Source organism: Podarcis vaucheri, assembly GCF_965113315.1.
Source record: "Podarcis vaucheri genome assembly, chromosome: 11".
NCBI lineage: Eukaryota > Metazoa > Chordata > Lepidosauria > Squamata > Lacertidae > Podarcis > Podarcis vaucheri.
In genome coordinates, this window is record NC_138749.1 from 16860515 (window position 1) to 16888514 (window position 28000).

General features: G+C 41.9%; 1 protein-coding gene across 1 annotated transcript; it reads right to left on the minus strand.

Moving 5' to 3' along the window:
* Window positions 1–5782: 5782 nt before the first annotated feature.
* GOLPH3 (golgi phosphoprotein 3) lies at window positions 5783–27984 on the minus strand. Its single transcript, XM_082242202.1, has 4 exons — window positions 27530–27984; window positions 15826–15957; window positions 12694–12808; window positions 5783–7828 (listed from the first exon to the last, which is right to left on the minus strand). The coding sequence occupies exons 1-4, from the start codon at window positions 27770–27772 to the stop codon at window positions 7404–7406; spliced, it is 915 nt and encodes a 304-aa protein (XP_082098328.1). The 5' UTR covers window positions 27773–27984; the 3' UTR covers window positions 5783–7403.
* Window positions 27985–28000: the final 16 nt, after the last annotated feature.

Consider the following 28000-nt stretch of genomic DNA (forward strand, 5'->3'; position numbering starts at 1 on the left):
TTCTTAAGAGGCAGGTTTTTCTTGCTAGGTACCAAAATTGACACAAAATACACAGAATCACTGCTATTGCAAGGACCTTAGCATGCAAAGCAGACACCCTACCAGGGTGCTATAGCTGTCTTTTTAAGGCCTGGTGTGATAGTCTGTGCTGTGCATCTATCTCATGTCCTACTAGACTCATTTGTGGTTACCTAAGAGGTGGGTGGCGCTGTGGGTTAAACCACAGAGCCTAGGACTTGCCGATCAGAAGGTTGGTGGTTCAAATCCCCGCAACGGGGTGAGCTCCCATTGCTCGGTCCCTGCTCCTGCCAACCTAGCAGTTCAAAAACACCTCAAAGTGCAAGTAGATAAATAGGTACCACTCCGGTGGGAAGGTAAACAGTGTTTCCGTGCGCTGCTCTGGTTCGCCAGAAGCGGCTTAGTCATGCCGGCTTAGCTGTACGCCGGCTCCCTCGGCCAATAAAACGAGATGAGCGCCACAACCCCAGAGTCGGTCACGACTGGACCTAATGGTCAGGGTTCCCTTTACCTTTACCTTTTTTAAGAGGTGGGTACAGCCAGCAGTGAACTAATCCACAGGTAAGACTATAAATGGCTAACTAGTCATGATAGTCATCTGCCTTCTTCAGGATCAGAGGCAGCATGCCTTACACTACAGGTTGCTGAGAAAGCAGTATTAACCTCATTCGACTGCTGAGCTTTCCAAGAGGCATCTGGCTGGCCACTGTGGAAAAGAGGATGTTGAACTACAAAGGCCATTTCTTATGTTCTGATGTGTCCCTTGCTTCCTTGCTAGACCCCAAGGAGAAGAGACATGTTAACTATTAGTCACTTGCTCACATTTGTGAAAGAGCAAATGGCAATACGTGTGGGAGATCCCTCCGTTTTTCTGCAGTTTAAACACAATGCAAAGTATTTCAAGTAGCAGAGCTGGGAAATACCTCTGTCGGCCTGATCTCTTGGAGAGCTGGTGCCCATCAGGGCAGTCAGTACTGGGCTGAAGAGAACTGCATAGGTTTTGAAATTATGAGATCAGTGACATACAGTACTCATTTCCTCTTGACTGTAGTATCCCATGGAAAGGTGTAGGTACAAAACAACAACAGATACATTCAAACCACCTCCTGTAGACAACAGAACATTATTGCATCTGCAGACCTCTAAGTTTAGCTCTAGCCTCCTGAGAAAAAAAGGTGCATAATCTCTTATTCAGTGACCTACATTGTAGTGGGTTTTCAAGCCTTAATCTATTCAGTGAACAGGTGTCTAAAGGGGGGGGGGGCGACACTGAATGTTCACCAGGCAATAAACCTCAAACGCTGCAAATTTGTGCAATATGCAGAATCCAGTTTGGGCATATAAAATATAGTATAAAAAATGTAAGTCAATTCTATCCTTAAGCCTTAGCACAAGAGACAAGGGTTTCCTACCACAGCAATTGTCACAATATTCCCATGAATAGGGTCATTGTTAGAGAAAACACACCAAGACTGAGAGATTGCAAGTGGTCAAGGCCATCCATCTGGTTAATTCATAAACTTAGAAAGTTGATGTAATCCTAATCTGTTTTAGTATTTTAATTTCTGTATGTTTCATCAACATGGTTATGAATTTTCCTGTTATAGTTTTATCGTTTTGCAAACTGCTTTGAGGTTTTTCACAATCAAGCGATGTACAAATTTCATGAAACATTTTTTGTTGTTGAAGTTGTCATTTGTCTAAATAAGTATCAGAGCAGACAGGTGGACCTGCAAATCTGCCCTCAATACTCTGGCTGCTAAATCCCCATCAATTTACTGCTGGGTAGCCAACACGGTGCTTTCCAGATATTGAGACTACAACTCCCATCATGCCAGCTGAGGCCAATGGAATTCAACATGAGGCAGCAATCATGTTGCTTTACTGTATCGTATGGGTTGGGATAATGATCAGCGCTGAAAGATTTAGTCAGGCTCATTAATATTTTTGTTTGTGATGAATTAAAGACATACTCTCAATTGGAACTTTTAGAATTTTAAAACACAATCTTAAACATGTGAAATATTTTGAACACATTCCGTAATCGTCAAACATTATTATTAAATTGATGGGGTCTTTATCTGCTCCCCACCTCCTTTGGAAGGGCAACAGTGACTGCCTCTAGAAACAAGAAAATGATTAGGGTAAATTTATGCCAGTTATGTGGCATTTAGAATGATTATTATGGATGATCCATCTGATCACCCTATTCGAGGAATTGATTTAAAAATTCCTCAACTGGTGCAACATTTACTTTTAAGGTAGTCCTCTTTTTCTAAGTTAAAACTAAAGGCACATTTTTTTCTTTTACTCAGGGTTTGTTAAGAGCAAGAATCCCTACTCACATTCAGAGTAGCCCTCCTCTGTTTCTCTGCAAGAGCTGATACGCTGGGTTTGCTTCTTCTGAGTGCAGGCAAATTATGCTATATGTGGGCAGGCAACTCATACCTGATGTTGTATTAACAATTCCCAGCAGAGCCATATGGGAAAGAGGCAATGCCAGAACAATGTATCATACAGAGGCACAGCAGGCAACCAACTCTGGGGTCTTGGAAGACAGGAGTGCCTGGTGTGCTCTGGTCCATTGGGTCATGAAGAGTCAGACACGACTAAACGACTAAACAACAACTGTTCTCTGGCAGCGTATTACAAATGCTTAAGCCCTAAACACTTTGGGACCAGCTTATCCAAGGAACTGCCTACACTTATACCTATCTTCCCATTGTACTTGAGGTCTAGCTGAAGTACACCAGTAGGGCTGGGCAATATATCAATATATCATTCAAAACTGGTTTGAAGTCCGTATCATGTTATTGGTTTCTTAATTTTTGACCGGGCAATATACTGAAAATCATGAGGTGTTCGTGTGTGTGCACACTATGCAAAAATAAAGATGTGGGGGAAACCGTGAAGCCAGCCAATGCCTCTACATAGCTCCATCCTTATTTCAAACATTGTGATATTGCGATGTTTAGTAGTGATATTATCACCTGGTTTTCAACATCGTATCACTCAGCTCTATCTACCAGTGAAATCGGTTAGGTTGGCGAGTACTGGGGCAGGGACCTTTTCGTGAAGACTGTTTGCCCAGTATCTCTGGAATGCCATCCCTAAATAAATTCATATCAATCTCTGGGCAGGGCACAAGAATTCGCTTAAAATTCAAACCCTCAATTTTTAAAAATTATAGTCTGTATTTATGCTTACTTATTAATACATGAAAACTTTCAAGCGTTCAAAGTGATTCACATCATCTAGTTTACTGAGCTGGTGCCTCCACCTACAGCATTTGCATGAATCATGTGGATCACTCTGCAAGCATTTTCTGTGATGCTACATTTTGTTTGTAGCACAAACTGCATAGCTTTCATAGGTGGTGGGTGGGTTAGGAATGGTTGTTATGTGAACCAAGTGGCTAGGACAAATAGGTATATGGTTCATTTCAACTCTGATCTTTTCCCTCTCACTAACTTTATCAAAGAACAGATTAAAAAAACAAAACACAAAGGGGAAAATATAGCAAGGTGTCACTCTTCCGGCTGTGATTTATTCACTGTGAAATGGTCTCCCAGAAAAGAAAATGTGCTACCCTCCCAGGCTCCATTTGCACCTAGCTTACCATCAGGCATGTGATGAATGCAGGGAGCGATGCTTATTCTAGCAGATGTGATAAAGGCCAGGGCTTTCTGGTGCCTGACATTTTGCAAGACTATGTGGGAAAACAACCCCATGGGCAGTCTCAATAAGGATAATGTTGTCAACACTTACTATCAGGACTTTCCCCCGACATCACGCCTTGGCATATTTCCTGAAATCTTTAAGTACCCTTGGCACTTAAAGAGAAAGGCGTTTCAAAGATTTTGGCGGCGTTCCTGGACTCCAAAGACAGTGCAATGAAGAATGCAAAGCAGAACTCAAAACCTGCCAGTCACAGTAATGCCAAGCACTTATCACACACTTCTAAACTTTCATCTATAGTACTGACCTCAGTCTGAAAAACCACTAAAAGCAGAAACTCCCATAAACTATTCTTAGCTTTCCCAAATGAACTGTTTCTCTCAAGGCTTGCTTCAGATATGTCAGCATTCATAAGCAATTGGTTATTTCATCGCCATCTTATAATGAATTTCAGAATGTGAACTCTGCCATGAGACCTAGTGTCTAACTCAGATGTATGTAACTGTAAGAAAACAGATTTCTGGCCCACATGGTTGGAAAGATAAGCTTTAGAAAGCAAACAGTATGCCTCCTAAGTGTTGCAACGCTAGGAATCAGCACACAACTTCCAGAAGCCACAGTGTACAACTTTCCCTGCCAGTATTCCATGTGATTTGTATTTTCTTCTACTCCAGCATTCCACTAACATAGTGGTTCACACATTTTTAAGATGGTTCCTTAGAATTAATGCCAAACCATGGATTCTGAGTGGCTGCCAAACCAGGATTTGAAGCTACAATGCAACATTGAGTTGCAAACCAATTTGGGCAAATTATGGTTTTACATTAAATCCCAAACAACCCAGAGTTTCAGAGGCATGTAGCACCTGAAAATTAGGTAAGGCAAGGCAAGAGAGGTGGAAAACTGCACAAATCATGTTTTATCTGTTTGGAACATAAATCATTATTTGGATAGTTAGTATAGTTTCTTCATCATTTGGATTACGTCTGAAACAATACTTTGTCCTAACTGACTCTCCATAAATCTTGTTATCAAAAAAGAGAACTCAAAGGCATTGTGTGTCTAGTTCTGCCAGAGATGAGTTCGTTCGTTCGTTCGTGTGTGTGTTTAAATCATTTAGGTTTAGATACCCACAATACACAAAGATGTCAAATCTGTAACCCCACTTCCACAGTATCTCACAAAATTTGTACAATAGAAAGAAGGGCTGGGGGGAAATCCTAGATATGATTGTGATCTAATCCCTCTCAGGAGGGCAGGGAGGGAAGATACTTTTCTTCTTCTTCTCATGTCCCAGTATCTGCAGAAGCAAAAGAAACTTTATTATGTGCCAATCACAAGATCACTCCAGATCTTTCCTTCAACATTGCTAAACCATAGAGGGCTGAAAAAAATCTCAGAATAGAGAGCTAACTTTTGCCTTCATCTTCATCTCTGGTTTGGACTGCTAGGCTTTGGAGTTTCCTAACTTACTGGTTTTGGGGGACTTCAACGTCCATGCTGATGCCGCCCCCTCCTCACAGGCTCTGGTCCTGCTGTACTCCATGGCAACACTAGGGCTTTCCCAGTTTGTTTTGGGCCCCACACATCAAGCAGGCCCCACACTGGATTTGATCTTTGGCGCAGGTATAGATGTGATCATGTCCTCCCTTGTAGAAGTGCCATGGTCTGATCACTACGAAAGCTCATATAAGCAGACATGAGCATCACACTACTTACAGGCTTTCCTGGTAGTGAGAAAATCTGTCCTCAAGTGTACTACAGTCATACCTCTTGTTACGTTTGCTTCATAATACGCTTTTTCAGGTTGCGTCCCACGGCGACCCGGAAGTACCGGAAAGGGTTACTTCCGGGTTTTGCCACTCGCGCATCAGCACAAAATAACATCACACGCATGCGCAGAAGCGGAGAATCCTGACCCGTGCATGCGCATATGCGGGTTGTGTTCCTTTCAGATTGCGAACAGGGCTCCAGAACGGATCCCGTTCGCAACCAGAGGTACCACTGTAATCAGAATTCACAGTTACATCATACATCACGGTGCTTTTCACAATTAGGAACACAAAATGCAAAATTACATGCTTGCTCTGTTTCAGGCACTTTCAAGATAATCGTTTATTTACTGTAGGTAAAAAGCTAGTATACAGATTGGGGATCCCTTTAAATTTCAACTACAGTTAAACGCCATCTAGTAATTTCTGCTTTCAATGTTAACCAAAAATTTCTACATACCTGCTCCACTATTAGTGTGTTCTGTTATTCAAAACAAAAAGGTCAGTCTTTTATTTGTTCAATGCATAATATTTACATTGTGAATGGAGCTAGAACAAGCAATGGTAAAGAGGTAATAAACTTTAAAAAGCCAGTTTATATATTTTACAATAATGTGCTAATCAGCATAATTGTATATAAAAATTAAAACATAGTAGAGCTTCCTACTACAGAAGTCGTAATTGGTTGAACTGTAGTAATTACCTGCTAACAATTTACATGCAACACTTGTTAAGATTGACAACTGATTTTTGTTTAAGTGTTAAGTTGATTAATGGCATGAGACACAATTTTAACTTGTGTACAAACAGAAATTGAAGTCTGCAACCAAGAACTGTACTCATCACAAGCCTCTTCCAAAAAAAGGGGGGGGGGGAATGATAAAATGTTCTCATCATACAACAAATGTTATAAAGGCAACATACAAGAAGAATGTACCTGGATGGCACAAACTCCATAGAAGGAAAGGTCAGGCACGCACACATGCACACCTTTTTTTTATAGGAGGCCCATCTTTCCACCAAGAGGCAGTGGCTGAAAGCAAATGATAGAAAGCCAGATGCACAACTAAGTCAGATTTGGAAATTTACTAAAATGTGCTTGAGTGTTAATATACAATTCTATATACAGACCACACTGGAATGTATCCCACCCCTTTGCAAAACAACCAGACTTTTTGATACTAGCCTTAGGATTCAGTTATTTTTAAAGTAAACAAACAAAAACTCAATAAAGAGTTACATGAACAGCAAAATGCACGAGATGGCTGAACTATTTATTGAGTCGATCTGGGGATATTTCTGCTTTAGAAATTGTTTGAGCACTTCCACATGTATGTCTAGGAAGAAAGGGGCAATCTACTAGGTTTTGTTGTGGCACCAATCACCACTCCATTTCAGCAGGATTCTGTGCGAGGTTCCAAAATAACCCTCAGTGATTTAACGGAACCTGTTCAACTGCACTCCAAAAGGCTGACTTCGGGCGATTCCAACATGCCTTCGTGATTTTAGCCAAGGATAAAATGCTGCACTTTGCTGAGGCAGATGATACAGTTGGATCAACTTGAAACCAGATGCTTGATTCCCTCCTGGGATGTGCTTTCTGCGTGAAACCATCCCAGTGGAAAAAAGAGGGGTACAATAAAAACCTAGACACAGTAACTTAGACCGGATACGAAACAAAATGTCAATGTGGCCGTCAAGCATGTTGAAGAGCAGGAAGCTCTCTTGAACCAGCAGAATCCTGTAGTAGACACACACACACACACGGAGAAACAGAACACACCACCTACCGTTCCCATGAACAAAAGCTTGAACAAGAGCTGATTTTCATCATATGAAGAGAGGTACAAGATGACAGAAAACATGAATCGTCAATAGAAGATAAACTGATTGACATGAAATGGGGAAAAGAACACTTGAGCAGTCTGATTGCAGTTATTTTGTGAAGGCTGCTACTACAGCCCACAGGACCTCATTTGTGTTGGCCTTCATACATTCGACTTCAGGGTCTAAATCCAGGAGCTGCCGCACTCTCTTTGTGGCTAGGTCATACTGCTCATCCAAAAGGGGGGCAAAAGCGTTCTCAAGGACATCTGATGCATGGGCTAAGTAAATGAGAGCCAGCAAGCGCTTGTCCATGCGGTGGGGGTCATTCACCCATCTGTCAAGAACAGCTTCTTGAACTTTCTTGATGAGGCGCTGCTTAATGTTGTTGTTGGTGAGAGGGTGTGTGGTCATGTCAAAGAGGAGAAAGTTCTGTTTCTCTGTAGTCAAAACCCCCTTTTCCACCAGGTTTTTGGCTAATCGTTCACGTACGTTTCGTAACTGGTAGTGCAATTTTAATGGATTCCATGTCTCACCTAAAATAAGGCAAAAGAACAAACAAGCCCCTGAATGTTTTGCTGGTATTCTGTTGGTTAGCAAGGGTAAATGCTTCTCATTAGACAAAACAGGACACAGTAACACAGCAACAGAGGCAAAAATGCAGTATTAATTGCCACGTTAGGTAGAGAAAGAATGTTTCACTTACTGACCAGCTGCTAAGATGATCCACAGAGCAGCTTGCAAATAATACTTTGGATGAAGAGTTCCATGCTTCTAAACTAGCTAACAAGGAATGACTCCCTAAACTATTCCCCAAATAAACCTCAAAAATTTCCCGCAGGATGAAATAATTTTCCCTGAAGTTTGTCACCTATTCTAATGTCAAGAAAAACTTTCTGCACAAGGCAGTCAATTTGTACCATGTCTGCTTACAGTGAGCTGTGTTGAGACAAATATGGTGACCATCTAAAGGGGGGTGGAGGGAATCAAAACTTTGGAATATTCACCAAATATTTAAAAAAGCTTTATTATGAAAGTTGAAGAAAACGGTGAAGGGCAGTTGCCTGTTTATCAAAACTAGAATGAAAAACAAAATGGAAAAACAACAGTCTCCTAACATTCGAAATACTTGCTAGCTTCTGAAATAAACTGGTATCTGTCTTATCGGAGTTCATTAAGGATAGAATCTTCATTTGAAGTTTATTCTATGCATGTTTCTGAAGTGTATGGAGTGTTAAGGGATGGCTAATACCTCTGCTGGAGGACACACCACGCTCCTTTTGGGGCAGTTTGTCTACCTCTGCTTCACACCCCGTACTCCGCTCTCAACTTCCTAGAAGCTGACAGCATGCAACAGTGGCCACACCCCGGGAAACAGCTTTGATCGGCCAGCTAAACTAGGTCAAGGTAGTCGATGGGTCTCAAACCCTTGGTGAGCTAGGGACTTCCCCTGCATGCGAAGATATGCTTCAGCAGATTGAACAGATGAGACCAACAGTGGGTCCAACAGTCAAGAAGGCAGTAGGGCTGGGCAATATCTGATGAAAACACCACGATATATCACCAGCTAATTATAACGATATTTTGATATATCGCAATACATATCTACAGTGGCAGAGGTCCCGCCGTACCTCCCCGCAGCAGTGGAGGGTGCGCTGCGCTTCCCTGCAGCAGCAGAGGGCCTTGACAAGGCTCCCTGTGGTGGTGGACGGTGAGAGCAAAGCTGGAGACACCATGCCTGCAAATGTTTTGCAGAGTACCTGTAAAGTATCCTTCAGCTGAACTACTCCCTGGAAAGCTGATCCTTTTGTTCACTGGGTATATTGCCTTGTTGAAACGCTTATCACAATGTTATTTTAAAACGGGTATTCAATGGTATGGTGATTTATTGCACAGCCCTAAAAGGCATTTACTGCACATGCTGTAGAGGGAACTAAGGAACAGATGGGGCTGGGAGAAAGAGAACTCTGATCCTTCACTGTCTTGCAACTATACACATTCATGAAAAAGGCTTCAGAAGTAAACCCGAAAGAAAAATCCATACTTGCTGCCTTGTGGGACACCTTTAAGAGAAGAAAAGGCTAAGAAATAAACCCTTTACAAATCCAGAGTGAGACCCTAAGACAGTTGGGGGCTCCTTGTGTGCTCTCTTCCAGCAACTTCTGCAGTCAAGCTGGTGCCAAACACATTGCTCTGCTTTCCTTTGGACCACATCAGAAAGGGCAAGAGGGAGTCTTGCCATCTGGGGAGCCCAGGACCTCCATACACATTGCCCAGGCTTGTGTCCTGGAGAAGTAATTTTGGTACTGGCTAATGCAATAGAAACAATGGAGGAGGCAGCAGTTACGAGTTACTAATCTCTGCACCCACAGCAGGTGCTGTAATTCTCCAGTGGTTTGTCTTCACCCCCAGAGGTACACTCCATTGTCTATCGAGGTAAAAGGGTGCCAACAATAAAATTTCATTTCTATTAAGTGACACTACCTGCACCTGCTAAAAGAGACACTGTAGAAAAAGTCACCAACCAAATGAAAACCTCCAACCAAATTAGTCTCATGAACAAAACATTTCTAAAATGTCCCCCAATATACTGTGTGCTATAAGAGAAGACATAGGGCATGCATTGGCTCAAGGTGTTGTGAACCCTAAGACAAGCAATGAAGGAAATGCATATTTGCTCCAGCAAAAATAAAGTGAACATTGAAAATAGATTTTTTTTATCCATTTTGATTTTCCACAGTAGCTTGGCGACACCTTGTGACCAAACCTCCTAACTACAAGGAACTGTGAACAAGCAATTCAGACAAATATTTTGCATTCAGAAATTGTAACTCTTCGGAGATTTGTGTAAATGTTTTACAGGACTCACTTTCTTATGATATGCAGAAGCGATGGTACATAAAGCTATCAGGATATTTTATCAAATATCATATTAGTTTGCTTTAAGACTGAACATGTTTAGCCAACATGTCACCCCTGTTAACAGTACCAGCACCCCGTGGAATATGAGGGGTGGTGGCATGCTGAGAAGACTTTCTCTGTGATGTAATGTCTCCCCCGCCAGCTGCTCCTGTATGAGGTATAGTGCAGTACGCTTTCTGTCAGCTGGTTAAAGCACCCCTCTGTGGCTTTGGGGATGATGGATTAAGATTAAGTGAATGTTGTCCTTTCTGCTGTATTCTTAGTGCTGTTACAGTTTTAATTAAAGTTCTTTTATATTGTAATTTTTTTATTGTAACCCATTCCGAGACCATGGGAAATAAATAAATAAATAAATAATATTCTGCAAAAGCAGAATTCATTATGAAAGGCCATTATTGCCCACTGCGAGTACCAGTCCCACCCTGAGGCTGAAGTCTGCTGACGTTGCTGACCAAAGAGGGTCAAAGCATGTCACAAAGCAGATGGACTTTGAAAAGGAAACCAACCCAAGAAGTTGCTGCCAGCGTGCTGATGCTAGGAAGGAACCACATGCAACTGAATGAGAGTCCAAGTTTAGTTCCTATCAAGGCGGTAAGCCCATACCTGGTCTGTACCACTTCAGACTGTGGGTATGGCTACTCTATATACATAAATCAATTCCTGCTCACAGAAAGACAGTGTGCCAGGGAGAAGCCTGGGCTAGAATCCTTCTCCCTGATATTCTACATTTATACATGGAGGGGATTGCAGGGAGAACATTCAATCATGAGATCCCTAACCCCTGTCTAAAGTGGTACAGACCAAAATTTATTTTTTCCTTGAGTGAGAACTTCAGTGGGAATTAGGATGACATTTCCATTTGCAGTAATGCTTCTAGCATAATGATTCGGGGGTTTGTCACACACAAAGGAATGCAAGTATGGAAATATGATTCAAAATTCTGCACAAAGGCATTGCAGGTTTTAAAACTAAAAGCACAACACACCCACAGAGTACATTTGGAAATGTATAGAGCCTAGTGTTCAGTAGAAACCACCAGGGAACTGCAAATAGTTTCCAGGAGTCAGGGGTAGGGGACCTCGTACCAATCGCTGCTTCTCTTTTTGTTCCCAGGCAGCTTCTCTGCTCCACCCCCACCCCAAATTCCCACACAAATATCAGTGCCTCATCTTCTTTTCTGGCTCTCTTCCATTCACATCTCCAAATACTCTAATTTTGGAACCAGAATTGTGCAAAGTTTTCCCTAAGTGCTTACAAGAATTCTCTCACTGATCTCAGCTAGACTATTTTGCTAGTATTATCTACAATTGTACTAACCCCCTTTTATGGTTGGAAGGGTTGAGGAAGCAAATTATTTACGAATTACCTTTTGCATAGCATATCTCAAGGTGATATACAAAATAAAATAAAAGTAACTAAAACAGTTAAAACAGCACAAAATACCGTATTACCGTATTTTTCCGTCTATAAGACGCCCCCTATTTTTGGGAACTCAGATTTAAGAAAATGGGGGGGGGGAATGCCCCCTAATTTTTGACATTATTTTTTAGGGGGAAAAACTAGTCTTATACACAGAAAAATATGGTAACTGCTAGACAACAGTTCATGTCTGGATTCAGATTTCAACAAGAGACTCATTCAGTGCTCACCTCACCTCTCTGAATGACTATTACAATGTCGGCTGTATTGCAAAAATTACTTAATTTAAGAAATGAACTTCAAGAACAGAATCTGATTTTCTTGAAAACCATAAACATTGCCTCTGCCAGAAAAGCTCCAGGTTTCTCTCATTTTCATTAGTCTCTCTGTTCTTCCTCTCTACTGCTGAACAGCCAAAGCAGGAGGGAACACAGGAATGTGTCACCAAGATATAAATATGCAATCCTAAATTCATTCACCAGGGAGTAAGCCCCACTAAATTCACTGGAACTAACTTGACCACATGAACATTACTACTAATCAACATGCTGCAGACATAGGATATTTAATGAAGATGGAAGAATATTAGTATAAAAAGAACGAAGAGTGGGAAATAAGAGCCAAGTACATACATACTGTGATCAAAGTAGTCAAAATACAAAAGGCGCAATTCACCTGACTAAACTTGTGTGTTAAGATTTCATGAAGTAATTAACACTGACCAAATCTCCCACACCCTCCCACTGCTGAATCTAAACCTAGTGATCCTGTATGCTGCTAGACGGCAGCTTAATTCTACTCCAGAGATAGCAAGAGTATTAACTATTTCCTTCCACCATTCCAACACTGCCATCCCCAAATTTATTCGACGGAACACGTGTTTAAATGTGATCTTCACAGCACCCAAAGTTGTTACTCATAATTTGGACAGAAGGCATCACTTGATAAGGAACTTATCAAGCCCTATGCTTGAAAACTCGCTCCTTAAAACCAGTGATGCATGGCGGCCCAAAAGTTTGTTAAACATTAAACAATGTGAATTTCCAAAGATTTATCTTACCACTAAGCAGCTCTATCCAGTTCTGCACTGTTTCAGGAGGCTGTGTCTCCTTAATGTGCTTCAGAGCTTCATCAAGTAGAACATCCCCTGTAGGAGCATCTGATTTGCAGATCACCTGATAGGAAATATAAGAGTTCACTCCATCACCTCAAACTTTTGCTTTTAACTTTTTAAGCACCAAGTGGAGAAAAAGTGTGTCTCAGTACTACTTTTTATATCTTGAGGCTCAGTGTTGGAATATTCCCATTTCTTGAACCAATGTCATTGTTTTTCGGAAACCAAACCAAGTATCTTGCTTTTGAAAAGGAAAACATCTGAATCCATCGGAAGGCAATGCTCCATATATACCACCCCATTCAAGTCAACCAAGAAATAAAAGTCCCAAACCATTCCCTCTAGGTACATTAGAATCCTTTTTTATTTAGACAAATAGTTGCTTCATGAAGAACACATTATATTAATAGCATACTACTTTCTGTTGCAACCTGAAACCACGGCATACAGGGCATATGGAGTCACATTTACCTCAAAAAATGCCCAGAAAAAATAAATACAGAGAGATAAGAGAGCTCTCCAATTTAAGTACTAGAACTTCCAAAGCTGCTGCAGAGGGAAAAACAGTGCCAATGGAGAGACATAAGAGAGCTACACACAATATCCAGGCAACAAATGAAAAATCAACCGAATAGATTCATTATATTTTTACTGTTATTTTTATTCATTAGAATGCTCTGAGCTAGGATTATCAACCTGTATAAGTTACCACTGTCACCCTTTTTCACCATAATGTTCTAGTTCCCTAAAAGGCTGTAGGTGATGCAGATATGAACACATATCACCTCCCTTGACAGGAGAAAAATAATAATCTCCCTGCCACCCTAAAGTCCCTTGCATATGGACAGCAAACAAAGTTATGGAGATTTGTCTGGAATGTCTTCTGTTCCCTGGCCCCCTATACATAATACTTAAGAGAGGACAATCTGTCAATAAACAATAATCCATTCCTAAACACACGCTTTGTAGTCATAGAGATAATTAGCATGCTTCTCAGAAGCAATAATTCCAATAAAAGCCACATTAAATGTCTGTTAAATTTTTTTTGATGATGAAATAATTCCTTTAACAGACATTTTATTTGACAACAATCAAGCTCACTATAAATTTATATTATGGGGGACAGCAACAAAAAATGCCAAAATACTAAATTTAATAGACGTCATTATTTGGAGCCTAGAAATGCTAATTCTCTCATTAGATCTGTGCTCTCACTGCTTGAGCTCCAATTCTTCTGGGAAGCCAGTATCTGGCTATTACGGCCTGGCTAATGAATGTTTATTAAGTCCTTCACAACACTGAGGGAAATTTATACCATCAGATGGAAGAACACATCAGCCAGAATGCATAGAATAAAAGCCAGTCAGAGGTTCAATAGAAACTTGGTTTCTAAAGAATGGCCTAAGCATAAAACATAGGAGGATAATCCAACTAAAACATGCTCAGTGCAGACCCATTTAAATTAGTGAATGTTAATTGTCCATTGATTTCAACAGATGTATGCGGCATATGACTAACACTGGATGCCACCCAAACTCTTGTAGTATCAGCTTTAATATACCTAGATACATATTATTTATTTGGTATATGTGGTCCAATAATATGCACTTTGCTACTATGTATGAGCAACTCCACTGATTAGCACAAAATTAAAATATGCTGGCGGAAGCTTTTTAAAAAGCATAATACATCATTTTAAGCAAATGTCTTCTCTTCATGGTGACCCCAATTTAGTACAAGGTTACGGCATGTTAGTAGTTATTTTGGAAAAAGCTTTCAGTACCTACAAACAATAAAAAATAATTTGGAAACCAAACAAGGAGATTATACAACCCCCCCCCCCCAATTTTACATGGGGATATGTTCTGAGGCACCACATGCATACGTGATATTGCGTATAATTGAGGCACCCACTGGAAAAACCTGCAAACACCCTTTAAACCTCTGAAAACCCTAGGAAAACCCTTTAAAAAACCAGCACATGGCTGGCAACCTTGGCAGTTGCAGGTGTGCTGGCAGATGATGCTGCCCAGATCTCCTTCTCCCAGATCTTGATGGCATGGATGCTGGACACATTCCTACACATTCCTGCCAAACCCCAAACCTGTGTGCCACAGCACACCCATGCCCTCTTGTAAACAGTCCAGCACTTTCAGTTTCTGCTCTAGTGTGGAACCAGTCGCTGCTTCTTGGGTTTTGGGTTTGTCAGCACCTGGGGAAGGTGATGATGCCTCAAAACACCTCTCCCCAAAAGCTAAAAAAAATCATGACTTAAAAAAGCTCTCCCCAAACCCACAAAATATCTATATATATATTTTTAAAAAACCTCAAATACGTTCACCAGACATTCCTCCTCCCCAAACTCCTCCAAAGTTCGTGACAATTCCTCTCTCACAACCTCCTTCCTTAAACTCCAACTCGCCACAATTATGGCCAATAAATAACGTAGCTTTCAGGTCTGACTCTCCTTAAAATCACCTATGTAAAATATTCTAGAAATAGTCAAGCAAGCTATTATATAACCGTGGTATTTCAAGGAACATTCCTGCATTTCTGGCACACCAAAGAATCTTGGAAGCTCTATGGGGAAGGGAGCAGATCCATTTCAAGATAATCATAACTAAATGCAGCTGAACATAAGCAGTAACTGTCTACTTACACAAAGACGCAATTCTTAACAGCGAGGTAGTGTGGAAACCTTTCAAAACATGCTTTTTAAAAAGGTGAGCAAAAGATAATATTGACAGGGCAGACTGCGCGTACAACAGCATTTTTTCATCACAAGATCTCCTCAGAAAAAATAAATTGCCTTCACATAATGCCAACAAAATCAACCGCAAAGAGCAACATAGACTGATTCATCTCCATAGTAGGCCCTGGATTCAACAAATTGCATAAGCACTACATGTTTAATATTAGATATGTGGCTTAAGGAACTTAAAATTGATTAGATACAAGCGTTCTTGCCATCTCTTTACAAATACTGAATTGAGTATGTAAAAGGCTTGGTACAGTTTGAAGAATTGTATGGGATATAATTTTTAAGACCTTCATGTCATTTCACCCTCCGATTCTTACCTTTCTAGTTAACAAACTTTTGCGTCTCATTCCAAATGCCTCCAGGTGAAGACGCCCTCTCAGTGCTAATTCAATTAACATGCAGCCACGCAGCCCAGAGGAAATGCAGTCATTCCAAAATGATGTATAACCCTGATGGGAAAGAAGTCTCTGTAAGTTTTCTTTTATCCATGTAAAAATAAATAATATTCATTATAACACTTTCAGACAAAAAGAAGAAAAAGAAATCTGCCCTCTTGACATGCTCCAAAATAGCTAAAGAATTTAAGAATAAACTAAATACTGAAGAACATATCCAAGCTCCCCCCCCCCCTTTTGACTTCTAAAGTATAGTGATAAAAGCTTTCTAACAAGCTTTCATGAAATGTGATTCATCTTTACAGAGATTTTGAACTTTACTCCAAAATGTTAAAATATTGATTTCTTTCAATTTAGGCAGTCTAGTTTGAATGAAGTGGGTCTATTTTCTAAGAGCTGGAAAACAGACTTTTATTTTCAGTTCACATGTAATTCCAACTCAACCCATGGCTTAGCCCTGTGAAGCGTGGCAGGAGTGCAGCAGCTGAAAGCTTTGCTCTGAGAATCCATACTTTTGTTTCTTTGTGCTAAGTCATGGTTTGGCTGAGAGTTACATGTGACCTGGACCAGACATCTCAAAATATACTTGTTTCAAATGGTTCATTTTACCAGGTTTAGGATTATGCATTGCAGGGGGTTGGACTAGATGACCCTTGGGGTCCCTTCCTACTCTACAATTCTATGGATCTGTGGTAAATAGTTGCAGGAGTCACAAGTTCAGGAAAAACAAAGATGCTTCGAAACAGGTATACTTCTTGCTTCACAAGAATTTGCAGTTAAAGCCACAAAACTTCACATGCTGAAATACTTTATTCTGGTTGAAGGAAATTTAAACCAATAAAATAAACACTATCAAACTAGCTCTAACATTATCCTTACAATGCTGGCCAAGGAATTTTTAACACATCTTTTCCTCTTTCCACAAAATAACATTTTATCATTTCAAAATGCCTGCTTTTCAAACCAAAACATTAAAATACTCTGGAAGCAGTGCGTGTACACCTTCAAATATGCTGTCAAAATAAAAGAGAATTTTCCCAACATAAGGTAGATGTGAAAGTTTTTGAATTTCACTGGGGCTGCTCAGTACCCTCCTTGACTGCCTTTTTTGTGAATGGAATGTGTTCTTGAATTGTGATGCCTCTTGCTTGTCTGAATGGGGGGTGTGTGTGTGTGTGTGTGTGTGTGTGTGTGTGTGTGTGTAAAAAAACCGACTTTTGTATGGCTGGGATGCATGTAGCCTACTGGAGAATGCTAAGAGCCATATCTATGCTTCATTCAACTTAGCCTCTAACCCAGCCATCCCACTCCAAATTTACCTTGTAGTCCAAAGAAAGATTTTGCAAACTATTGTGGTTTTTAAAATGTTTATTAGTTTATTAGTTACAAATTTAGTCTACCTGCTAGGTTATTTTTTATTGATGATAGGTACAGTGCAGCATCCTCAGGCAGCAAGCACAGCATAAATTTCTAATTACAGTGGTGCCTCGCAAGACGAAATTAATTCGTTCCGCAAGTCTCTTCGTCTTGCGAGTTTTTCGTCTTGCGATGCACGGTTTCCCATAGGAATGCATTGAAAATCAATTAATGCGTTCCTAGGGAAACCGCCTTCAGACCAGGTCCGGGGACAGTCTGTCCCCGGACCTCTTCTGAAGGCTGGGGGGGGGGGGACAAGGGCTTTTCTTCCCACCCCCAGCATTTTAAAAAACCCCGGGACAGCGGAGGACTTCTCCGCTGTCCGGGCGATCTTAAAATGCGGGCGGGGCGATTTAAAAGCCCCTGGGAAGGCAGGCAGGGGGGACAAAGACTTTCGCCCCCCGCCTGCCTTCAGAAGATGTTCCCGCCCCACCGCCCGGCTTCGGAGCAGCGTTCCGAAGCCCGGCGGCGGCGGGAGGAGGCGTTCCTGCCCCACCGCCCGGCTTCGGAGGAGGTCCGAGGACAGTGGGGAAGACGCGCTGCGAGGCGTTCGTCTTGCGAGGTACCACTGTACAAAAAGATGAATCTTTTACCTAAATCCACAGGTACAACAAACCTCTATGCTCAATTAAGACTCTGCACATCTGACTCTAAATTAAGACAGGTCAGAAAGCTCTATGTTGGAAGTTTAAAACAAAGAAAGATGTTTATACCTAAAGTATAGGCAATCATAATGACAAAAACACAAGTATTAATGAAAAAGTTCCTGTTAACTCACAGTAGAATCCAATGCACTGCTAAGACAATTATCTCATCAATGTAAGGATTTCTGCTTGTGCAACTACCTTGTGTGCACCCTAAATCTGTTCTGGGGGCATCCCTAACCCTCCACAGAAGAGGTGCAAAGGGAGATGTATTTCCTACTGATTTTACAATACAAAACTACAAGTATATGTGAGGCATATACTTGTAGAAGCTCCACAAATTGAACAGCTGAGAGGCTATCAGATGTTGTGGACCACCACTTTCACCAACACAGAGAGAGGTCTGCAGGCAGTGTTCAAAACTCCCATTGTTCTAGGTGCATTTTTAGACAATCAATTTCATTAGTGCGAGCAGTTTCTGAGCTCTGGGCGAAGTACTGCACCTAAGATTTCAGATTAAAACTGTGGTGTGGAAAGAAAGGAGGACCTTTTTCTGCCTCCCCACTTCCAGCTACTCTCTGAAGACTGGAGAAGAGGCCCTCTTAAGAATATTATGGTGGTAGGCAGGGGAAAGATCCACTGAATCCAAAGTCCCCTCATTGCCCAGACACAACCCTGGAGCTGCTTATCTCTCTCAGTAAAGTCACTGTAGTTGTTATCTCTCTCACTAAAGTCAATGGTGGAGCAGGAAGGGGAATTTTTAAAGAGCCATGACAGGGAGTGGAATCCACCCTCCATCTTTTGCCCTGACTGGCATGAGCTATCAGGGCGGCTTAGGAAGTGGTGGCTTCTTTGCCACAGAATCTTCTCACCACATTAGGACTGTCTTAACTCGGAGAATTCAGTATGCTAGGAATGATATCGCAACCAGCAGAATTACATGAACTGCAAAATTAGCTGCCTGCATCGTAGTCTTAATTTACATGAAGACAACCTAAAAACGATGAGAAAGGAAATGTCACAGCCCAAGAAGTAAGCAAAATAAAAGTGAATATTAATCTGAGGAACAAACAGTCACCAACTCAAATATTTCAGTTTAAATACTTCTGTTTGTTGGAGGAACTTCTGAGCTATCGCTGAGTGAACACTTAGTAATTATATGTATGCCATCATGACGTCAAACTCAGCCAAGAGCATAAGGTCAAACAGATTCCTCACTGGCCTTGCAGACAACTTCATTGTCCAGAAAGTGGGAGAAGCAACAAGAGGAACAGCCATTTTAGATCTGGTCCTAACCAATGTTGATGACCTGGTTAGTGGGGTAGAAGTGGAAGGATCATTAGGCGCGAGTGATCATGCTCTTCTGAAGTTTACTATACAGCGGAAAGGAGCAGCCAAGCATACTAGGACTCAATTTCTTGACTTTAAGAAAGCCGACTTCATAAAACTTAGGGAAGTGCTGGGTGAGATCCCATGGACAACAATACTAAAAGGAAAGGGAGTTCATGATGGCTGGGAGTTTGTTAAGAGGGAGAAACTAAAAGCACAACGTCAGGCAATACCAATGAGACGGAAACATGGAAGGTGCCTAAAGAAGCCAGGGTGGCTATCTAAAGAACTTTTAACTGAATTAAGATTAAAAAAGGATGTGTACAAAAAATGGAAAAGGGGGGAAACCACCAAAGAGGAATTCAAACAAATAGCCAGCACGTGTAGACACAAAGTCAGAAAAGCTAAAGCACAGAATGAACTCAGGCTTGCTAGAGAGGTTAAAAGCAACAAAAAAGGCTTTTATGGGTATGTTCGTAGCAAAAGGAAGAACAAAGAAACAATGGGGTCGCTCAGAGGAGAAGATGGTGAAATGCAAACAGGGGACACAGAAAGGGCTGAACTCCTCAATGCCTTCTTTGCCTCAGTCTTCTCCGATAAAGAAAACAATGTCCGACCTGAAGAATTTGGAGCAAATGATTCAGCAAAGGAAACACAGCCCAGAATAACTAAGGAGATAGTACAAGAATATTTGGCTAGTTTAGATGTATTCAAGTCTCCAGGGCCAGATGAACTGCATCCAAGAGTATTAAAAGAACTGGCAGATGTGATCTCAGAACCACTGGCAGTCATCTTTGAGAATTCCTGGAGAACAGGCGAAGTCCCGGCAGACTGGAGGAGGGCAAATGTTGTCCCTATTTTCAAAAAGGGGAAAAGAGAGGACCCAAATAATTACCGCCCAGTCAGTCTGACATCAATAGCAGGGAAGATTCTGGAGCAGATCATTAAGCAAACAGTCTGTGAGCACCTAGAAAGGAATGCTGTGATCACCAATAGTCAGCATGGATTTCTGAAAAATAAGTCATGTCAGACTAACCTCATCTCGTTTTTTGACAGAATTACAAGCCTGGTAGATGAAGGGAACGCAGTGGATGTAGCCTACCTTGATTTCAGCAAGGCATTTGACAAGGTGCCCCATGATATTCTTGTAAAGAAGCTGGTAAAATGCGGTCTTGACTATGCTACCACTCAGTGGATTTGTAACTGGCTGACTGACCGAACCCAAAGGGTGCTCATCAATGGTTCCTCTTCATCCTGGAGAAGAGTGACTAGTGGGGTGCCACAGGGTTCTGTCTTGGGCCCGGTCTTATTCAACATCTTTATCAACGACTTGGATGATGGACTCAAGGGCATCCTGATCAAATTTGCAGATGACACCAAACTGGGAGGGGTGGCTAACACCCCAGAGGACAGGATCACACTTCAAAACGACCTTGACAGATTAGAGAACTGGGCAAAAATAAACAAGATGAATTTTAACAGGGAGAAATGTAAAGTATTGCACTTGGGCAAAAAAAATGAGAGGCACAAATACAAGATGGGTGACACCTGGCTTGAGAGCAGTACATGTGAAAAGGATCTAGGAGTCTTGGTTGACCACAAACTTGACATGAGCCAACAGTGTGACGCGGCAGCTAAAAAAGCCAATGCAATTCTGGGCTGCATCAATAGGAGTATAGCATCTAGATCAAGGGAAGTAATAGTGCCACTGTATTCTGCTCTGGTCAGACCACACCTGGAGTACTGTGTCCAGTTCTGGGCACCACAATTCAAGAAGGACACTGACAAACTGGAACGTGTCCAGAGGAGGGCAACCAGAATGGTCAAAGGCCTGGAAACGATGCCTTATGAGGAACGGCTAAGGGAGCTGGGCATGTTTAGCCTGGAGAAGAGGAGGTTAAGGGGTGATATGATAGCCATGTTCAAATATATAAAAGGATGTCACATAGAGGAGGGAGAAAGGTTGTTTTCTGCTGCTCCGGAGAAGCGGACACGGAGCAATGGATCCAAACTACAAGAAAGAAGATTCCACCTAAACATTAGGAAAAACTTCCTGACAGTAAGAGCTGTTCGACAGTGGAATTTGCTGCCAGGGAGTGTGGTGGAGTCTCCTTCTTTGGAGGTCTTTAAGCAGAGGCTTGACAACCATATGTCAGGAGTGCTCTGATGGTGTTTCCTGCTTGGCAGGGGGTTGGACTCGATGGCCCTTGTGGTCTCTTCCAACTCTATGATTCTATGAGTTTCATGGTGGAAGAAAGCTGATATAATGTAAGAAAATAAATATAAATATTTATACAGCACACTAAATTAACAGTGTACTGTACTTTGATTGTTTATTAAATGTAGGACAAATGCATGCACTAAGGCTACAACCTGATGCACTTTCTGGGAATAAAGCCCCACTGAGCTCACTGGAGTTCATTTTTGACACAAATGCCTGGTTCACATGCCACACTAACCCAAACCATTACTTAGCACAACCATGCAAGCGCTCAGGCTTCCAGGAAGGATAACACAGGGGTTTTGCTTCTCCCCAATCGTTTTGCTCCTGTCCTATGCTAAGTTACAGTATAGTTTAGTGTGTCATCCGAACCTGGGTTTGTGGTTTAGCTCTCTTGACTTACCATGAGTCATAAACTAAAAACACACTTTGATTACACAGCTACACAGACATGCTTCATGAGCAAAAATAAGGCAAATACAAATTATGGAAGCAAAGTGTATCTGAGTAACAAGTTGAAGAACAACTTTCAAGCTCCCAACTTGAGTCAAAACTACACTAAAATTATTCAAATACTAAAACTTCTCTCTCTCTCTCTCACACACAATCATGATTTTTCTTCCCTCAGGCCTCCCATTGTCATATCTATTCAGCACTTTGCTGTGAAAATAATACCCCTCTTCCCTCACTCTGAGATGCAATTCCTCTTCTCCACTGGCTTCCTGTCCAAATCACAGATGCTTTACAAGCTCCTTCAAAACCCTTCATGCCCCCACTCTGCCTATTCTTATCTCTCTGTGTTTATTTCCCAACACATCCCTGCCTGTGACCTTCGCTCACGAGATCCACCTCCCTCAGCATCCAAAGGTCTCCTGATCCCTGAAATGACTCTGTCCAGTTTTCTTTGCTGCCTCTTGTCTCAAACTGCCTTCCAGAAAGAATGTCTCTGTGCAGCCACCTTTATCTCCTTTAAATCCTTCTCCAAAACTCATCATTTCTAGGAAGCCTTTAGATAAGCGCATTAAGATCAACAATGAAACTCAGTTAGTTTTTGCTATGACCTGATGCTTATTGGTATGTGGCAACACAGAGGTAAACATTTTCACTTCAGGCACCAGTATTGTAGAATGAGCTCCCTGCTGAAAAACAAAAGGCCCCATCAGTATTGGCATTCCACAGAGTACTGAAGACACACTTGTTTAAACAAGCATTCCCCTGATCTCCTTACTTGAACCTCCGGCTTTAACTGTTTTAATTTTTGTTTTAACTCTTTAAAGGACTTATTTTAGTGTACATTTAAATTATGGGTGTTTATTTTACTGTTTTGATAAAAAATATTTTATTGTGTATTTTATTTATGTGTACAGATTTTTTTTGCAATTGATTTTATACTTGTAATCTGCCTAGAAGCCACTTTGACAATTAAGCAATATATAATTCATCATGGTCACTCACACACACCCTTGCCCCAGTCCTGGATGCCCTACTATAACTAAACCAAAGCATGTGTAACTAAAGTAATCATGTATTATTCCTCTATTGTATCCTGTCTATACTTCCTGTAATAAGCCCCTTGGAGTAAGGAAGGACCTGTCACAATTATTTTGTATGCATACAGATATCACTATAAATAATAATAGTTAGCAACCCCCACCACCCTGCAATATTGTAGTGTTTGTCCCTTTCAGCTGAAAGCACAGTTATCTAAGAACCACCTTACTCTGAGGGAAGCAGCTATCAGAAAGACACTCCCCCCAACTTGCCTGATCCAATTTATTAGTTTTAATCCAACGCCTACAAATTTGGTGTTTGAAGAACACATTATCTGGATGCAAAGTAGTAGTACTCCTTCTGTCATTTTTGGGACAGTGTCCTTCTATTGAAAGTTGTGCTACTTTCTTCTCCAAAACAATTCTCTCCCCATACCATTATAACAAGCAAAATATTTTGCTTTATATATTTTCACTGTTCATTCTTTTGACAATGGAAGCCGAATAAAAAGGTTGTGTATAACAGCAAGAAGAGCAGTGCAATTCTTTCATATCCTTGATGAATCAATGAATGATGAATCTATGAATCTGATCTTATGCTTTGGTTTACACAGTAGTTGCTGCAGTTAAGAGATACTGCAAAGATATATTTCTTGCTGGAAAGAGGAAAAACTGGTTCAATCTTCACGGGGGTCAGTGCAGACTAACACATGATAGCACATTACAATGACTAGGAGCTGCAAAAAGGTTTCCTCCTTCTGCTCAGCAGTAGAAGGAATTTATGGCTGTGACCTGTAAGGAAATCTTTGAATCGCTAATAGATGGCTAAGCTGTAACTTTCTGTATTCCAGGTAAATTCACCTCCACACCAAGTTTCTGTGTCTAAGGTTTTGTGCACATTATTCATCATCACCTTTGTTAAAGCTTTGCTTTCAACAATAAACAAATTAAAGCATTTAACACAAAGGCATTTGTGTTATTCAAATCAGTCAGTTTTACTTTTAATAGAGATAGTAACAAAACAGAAGGCTTTTTTACTTTTACTTTGCTTTGACATTCCTTAGGGTTATTTTATTCCAGCAAGAAGGGGTTACTTCTTGTCATTAATATACTGTTCACTATTAGTACAGCTGCAACATTTAGCCAAGTGTTAATGAACCAAAGGGTTCGTATGTGAGCAGCAGAAAAGAATTACATACCCTTCACTGTGCATCTCTCATGCGCTCCAAAGAATGCCATCAGTTTCCTGCAAACTGTAAATTCACTTTCACTAGGATAAGGACCTGATGCCTACAAAGTGCCACAACTGGTGTCTCATTGTACCATCTTTTAAGAAATAATAGACTAGCAGTTCTTCAAAGATGGAAAGCTTGCCTTCAAAAATCCCCAAGGTGTTACTGGACTTTATCCAACAGAAATTAGTATTACAAGCCTACAGTACATAAGTCAGACGGGGGACTGTGATATCCCACTGCTGAAGATGCAACTCACTGGAGATTATTTAGTTCATATAAAGCTTTCATTTCTGGAAGAGCTTCATTTCAATCACAATATGGCATGGGGAAGGCCTAAAGAATGTGCTTGGCTCAAGCTGCAGGTTTATCTTTGTTTAGCTCATACAGTATTGGGCTATTTACCTATGATTTAGGCCATACATATTAGGAGTGAGGAGCTTAGGGCAGCTGAAAGATGGTTAATAGAAGGTTGCCTCTTAGCCATGAAGCTTAAAGGGCCTAGTTCAGCAGAAGACCTACATATTGTCTCTATATCTCACTTTTTAACATTCTCTCTCTGAACACACCCCTTTGTGGCTTCCCTCAATTACAAGAAATCTGAAAAAACAGAAGATTAATACCTTGCATAAGACATTATAGAAACAAATAAAAATGAATTTATAAATCTCAAGATGCTATGGGTGCCTTATATGAACTGTACACATATGCTTGCACTGTCAAAATAGTCTGCAAATAAGTAATAACTAATGACAATAAAGCTTGACTTCATATTGCAAAATAAGTACAGTATTTGTTCCAAAATTCGGAAGCAAACCACAAAGGACTGACATCTATTATCAGAAATTCATCAGAACAAACAGTACTTTGAGGACTGGACTACAATCATTATTGTTAACTGAAACTCAGAATACATCAACCAACCACAACAATCTTGCTTATTAGAGAAGTTTGCAATGGCTGGATCCAGTCATCAAATTATGCTTTGACAACTGGAAACACCTCCTTAGCTTGCATATGCCTCCCACCCACAGTTTAGATAACCCAACCTAAAAACTCTAGTCTAAACTCTAATGAGCCTGTAACATGTTTTTCATTATAACTTAATAAAAACTACAGCAGAAACCCCCAAAAGCCTGGAGATGAAGTATAGGGTAATGTACAGCGGCCAAGCTACAAGTGGATGACTTTTCCAAAGATTAAAGAACTCTGGGAAAGAGTGCATGAGAGCATGATCCTTTATGTAAGCCCATGCAAATACACTGTGGGGTCAAAATAGAAGCCAACAACTATCATGAAAAAGGCAGTAAGTTTTATTCTACACATTAAAAAAATTACCCATGCATTTGATAAAAGCATTCCCTTTCTCGGCCAAATGTACCCATAACATCAACCAGAGCTCCATTACTTTGCAAAATTCTGAAATAGCACCTTACAATCTGCAGCAAAGGTTTACAAACTTTTCCTCTACTAGGTATCCTAAAGAGAGTATCTTGCTCAAGATATTACTACACTCACTAATAAGCCTGTAGCATGTCAACCAACCCATTCTGCCTATCCAAGTTTGTTTCTTAAATGATGTAAAATGTTTATAAGCATACCCTGTGAGTCATGTGTTTTTCTGGAAAAGAAGTACATTTTAACTTTGCAAAAGGTGTTTTTTAAAATTCCTAAATAGCCATATGAACTGCAGCTGGAACACTACAGTTATACCACTTGTTACGTTCGGTTCAGGTTACGTTCTTTCAGGATACGCCCTGCGGCGACCCAGAAGTAACGGAACAGGTTACTTCCGGGTTTCGTCGCCCGCGCATGCTCAACATGACGCCACGTGCATGTGCAGAAGTGGTGAATTGCAACCTGCGCATGTGCAGACACAGGTTGCGTTCTGCTCATGTTGCGAACGGGGCTCCGGAACGGATCCCATTCGCAACCAGAGGTACCACTGTATAAGAAATTCTCAGACGACTGTTATGGCCCAGTTGTTTCAATTTACTGCACTAGCTTAGAATGCAGCATACCAACTAAGCCAGTACACGGTTCCAAAACATAAATGTTCAAAAAACCCAGCTATTAACAGTATTCCCGTCTGAGAAAGTCCAACTACATGGACCTCTGCTCTTAAGAAACTTGATGCCCCTAAGCCAACTTCTACTGAGGGGTTTCAATGCAACTTTGCTGTTTCTCTTGCCCCATTAAGCCCTTCTGTCAAATGCAAAAGCTTTTCACCAGAATGTCCTCCTCCAGTTTTACTGATACCCCCACCTAACCCCCCTTTACATCTAATCTTAAAACCATTAGCTGCCTCAGTTTCAGTCATACCTGATAAGTTATACCTGGAAAGACTTAGCATAAAACTATGAGCACTCAACTAGCATGTCCCAGTACGTGGGTAGGAGGTGGTGGCTGATGCCCACTTTCAAATTCTATTCCATCTTCATATCCTGTTCTTCTCGCAAGATTCTTCTTCTTCTTCTTCTGTATTTCTCATATCTGATTTATTGCCATATACAGTGGTACCTTGGGTTAAGTACTTAATTCGTTCCGGAGGTCCGTTCTTAACCTGAAACTGTTCTTAACCTGAAGCACCACTTTAGCTAATGGGGCCTCCTGCTGCCGCCGCGCAATTTCTGTTCTCATCCTGAAGCAAAGTTCTTAACCTGAAGCACTATTTCTGGGTTAGCGGAGTATGTACCACTGAAGTGTATGTAACCCAAGGTACCACTGTACAGTATCGCAGTTTGAGAACTGGACTGAAAGCTGCAGTGGGGGACGCGGTGGGAGGAAGGGGTTCCCTTGCAGACAACATGGCATGCTGGGGAGTGTGTGTCTTATATTTCCCTGCCAGCTTTCTGGCATTATTTTTTTTTAAACTTCCACCCTGACACTTGTGTCTCGTTCGTTTTAATTTGTTTTTAGGGTGGCCCTGAAAAGCAGCATGCAAAGCCCTGGGCACAACCACTTTTGTTTGTGTGTGTCAAGAGACGCCCGCCTACCTTAACCCCTAATCGCATACACTACACTACACTACACAACACAACACAACACAACCGGACAGCCAAGGAGCCCCTCCCCCTCAGACATCCACTAACCCCCGTAGCAACCTCCAGGCCCCTCGACCGACACCACCCCTCACTTTGGCCTCATAATCCCGCCCCCAGCCCGACATACACAAGGGAAACCCTGGGGGGGGAAGGCCTTTCATGTCCCCTCCTAACCTCACAGACACCCCACCCCACCTTCCCGGGCCCACCCCGCCACCTTTCCCCGCTCGCCAGGCTGCGGGCCCCGCACCTCTCGGTCCTTGAGGCCCAGCAGCAGCACTTCCTCCATGAGCGTGAGGCGCGTTTCCTTGGAGTCGCCCTTCTCGTCGTCGCCCTGCTCGTCCCGCCGGCCTTCTTCCTCCGCGCCTCCTCCGCCACCCCCGCCGCCGCCGCCGCCCCCGGACGCCCGCTCTTTGTCGGCCGCGGCGGCGCTGCGAGAGGCCTCGGTCCGGCGCTGCACTAGGCCCGAGTTTCGCTGGGTCAGGGAAGTCATGGCGGCGGCGGGGGGCCCCGGGAGGAGGACCCTGCTGGAAAGGCTGGGGCTGCGGCCTCCCTGCCGCTCTCGCTCGCTCTCTCCGCTTCCCCCACTCCGGGCGAGAGCTGGGGTGGCCCGAAGCGCTCAGGGAGGGGAAAGGGAGGGAAGGGAGCGGGGGAGAAGGAGCTGGGCCAGCCTGGCTCCCCCTGCGGCACCAGCGGCGGCGGCAGGAGCACCTTCTCCTCC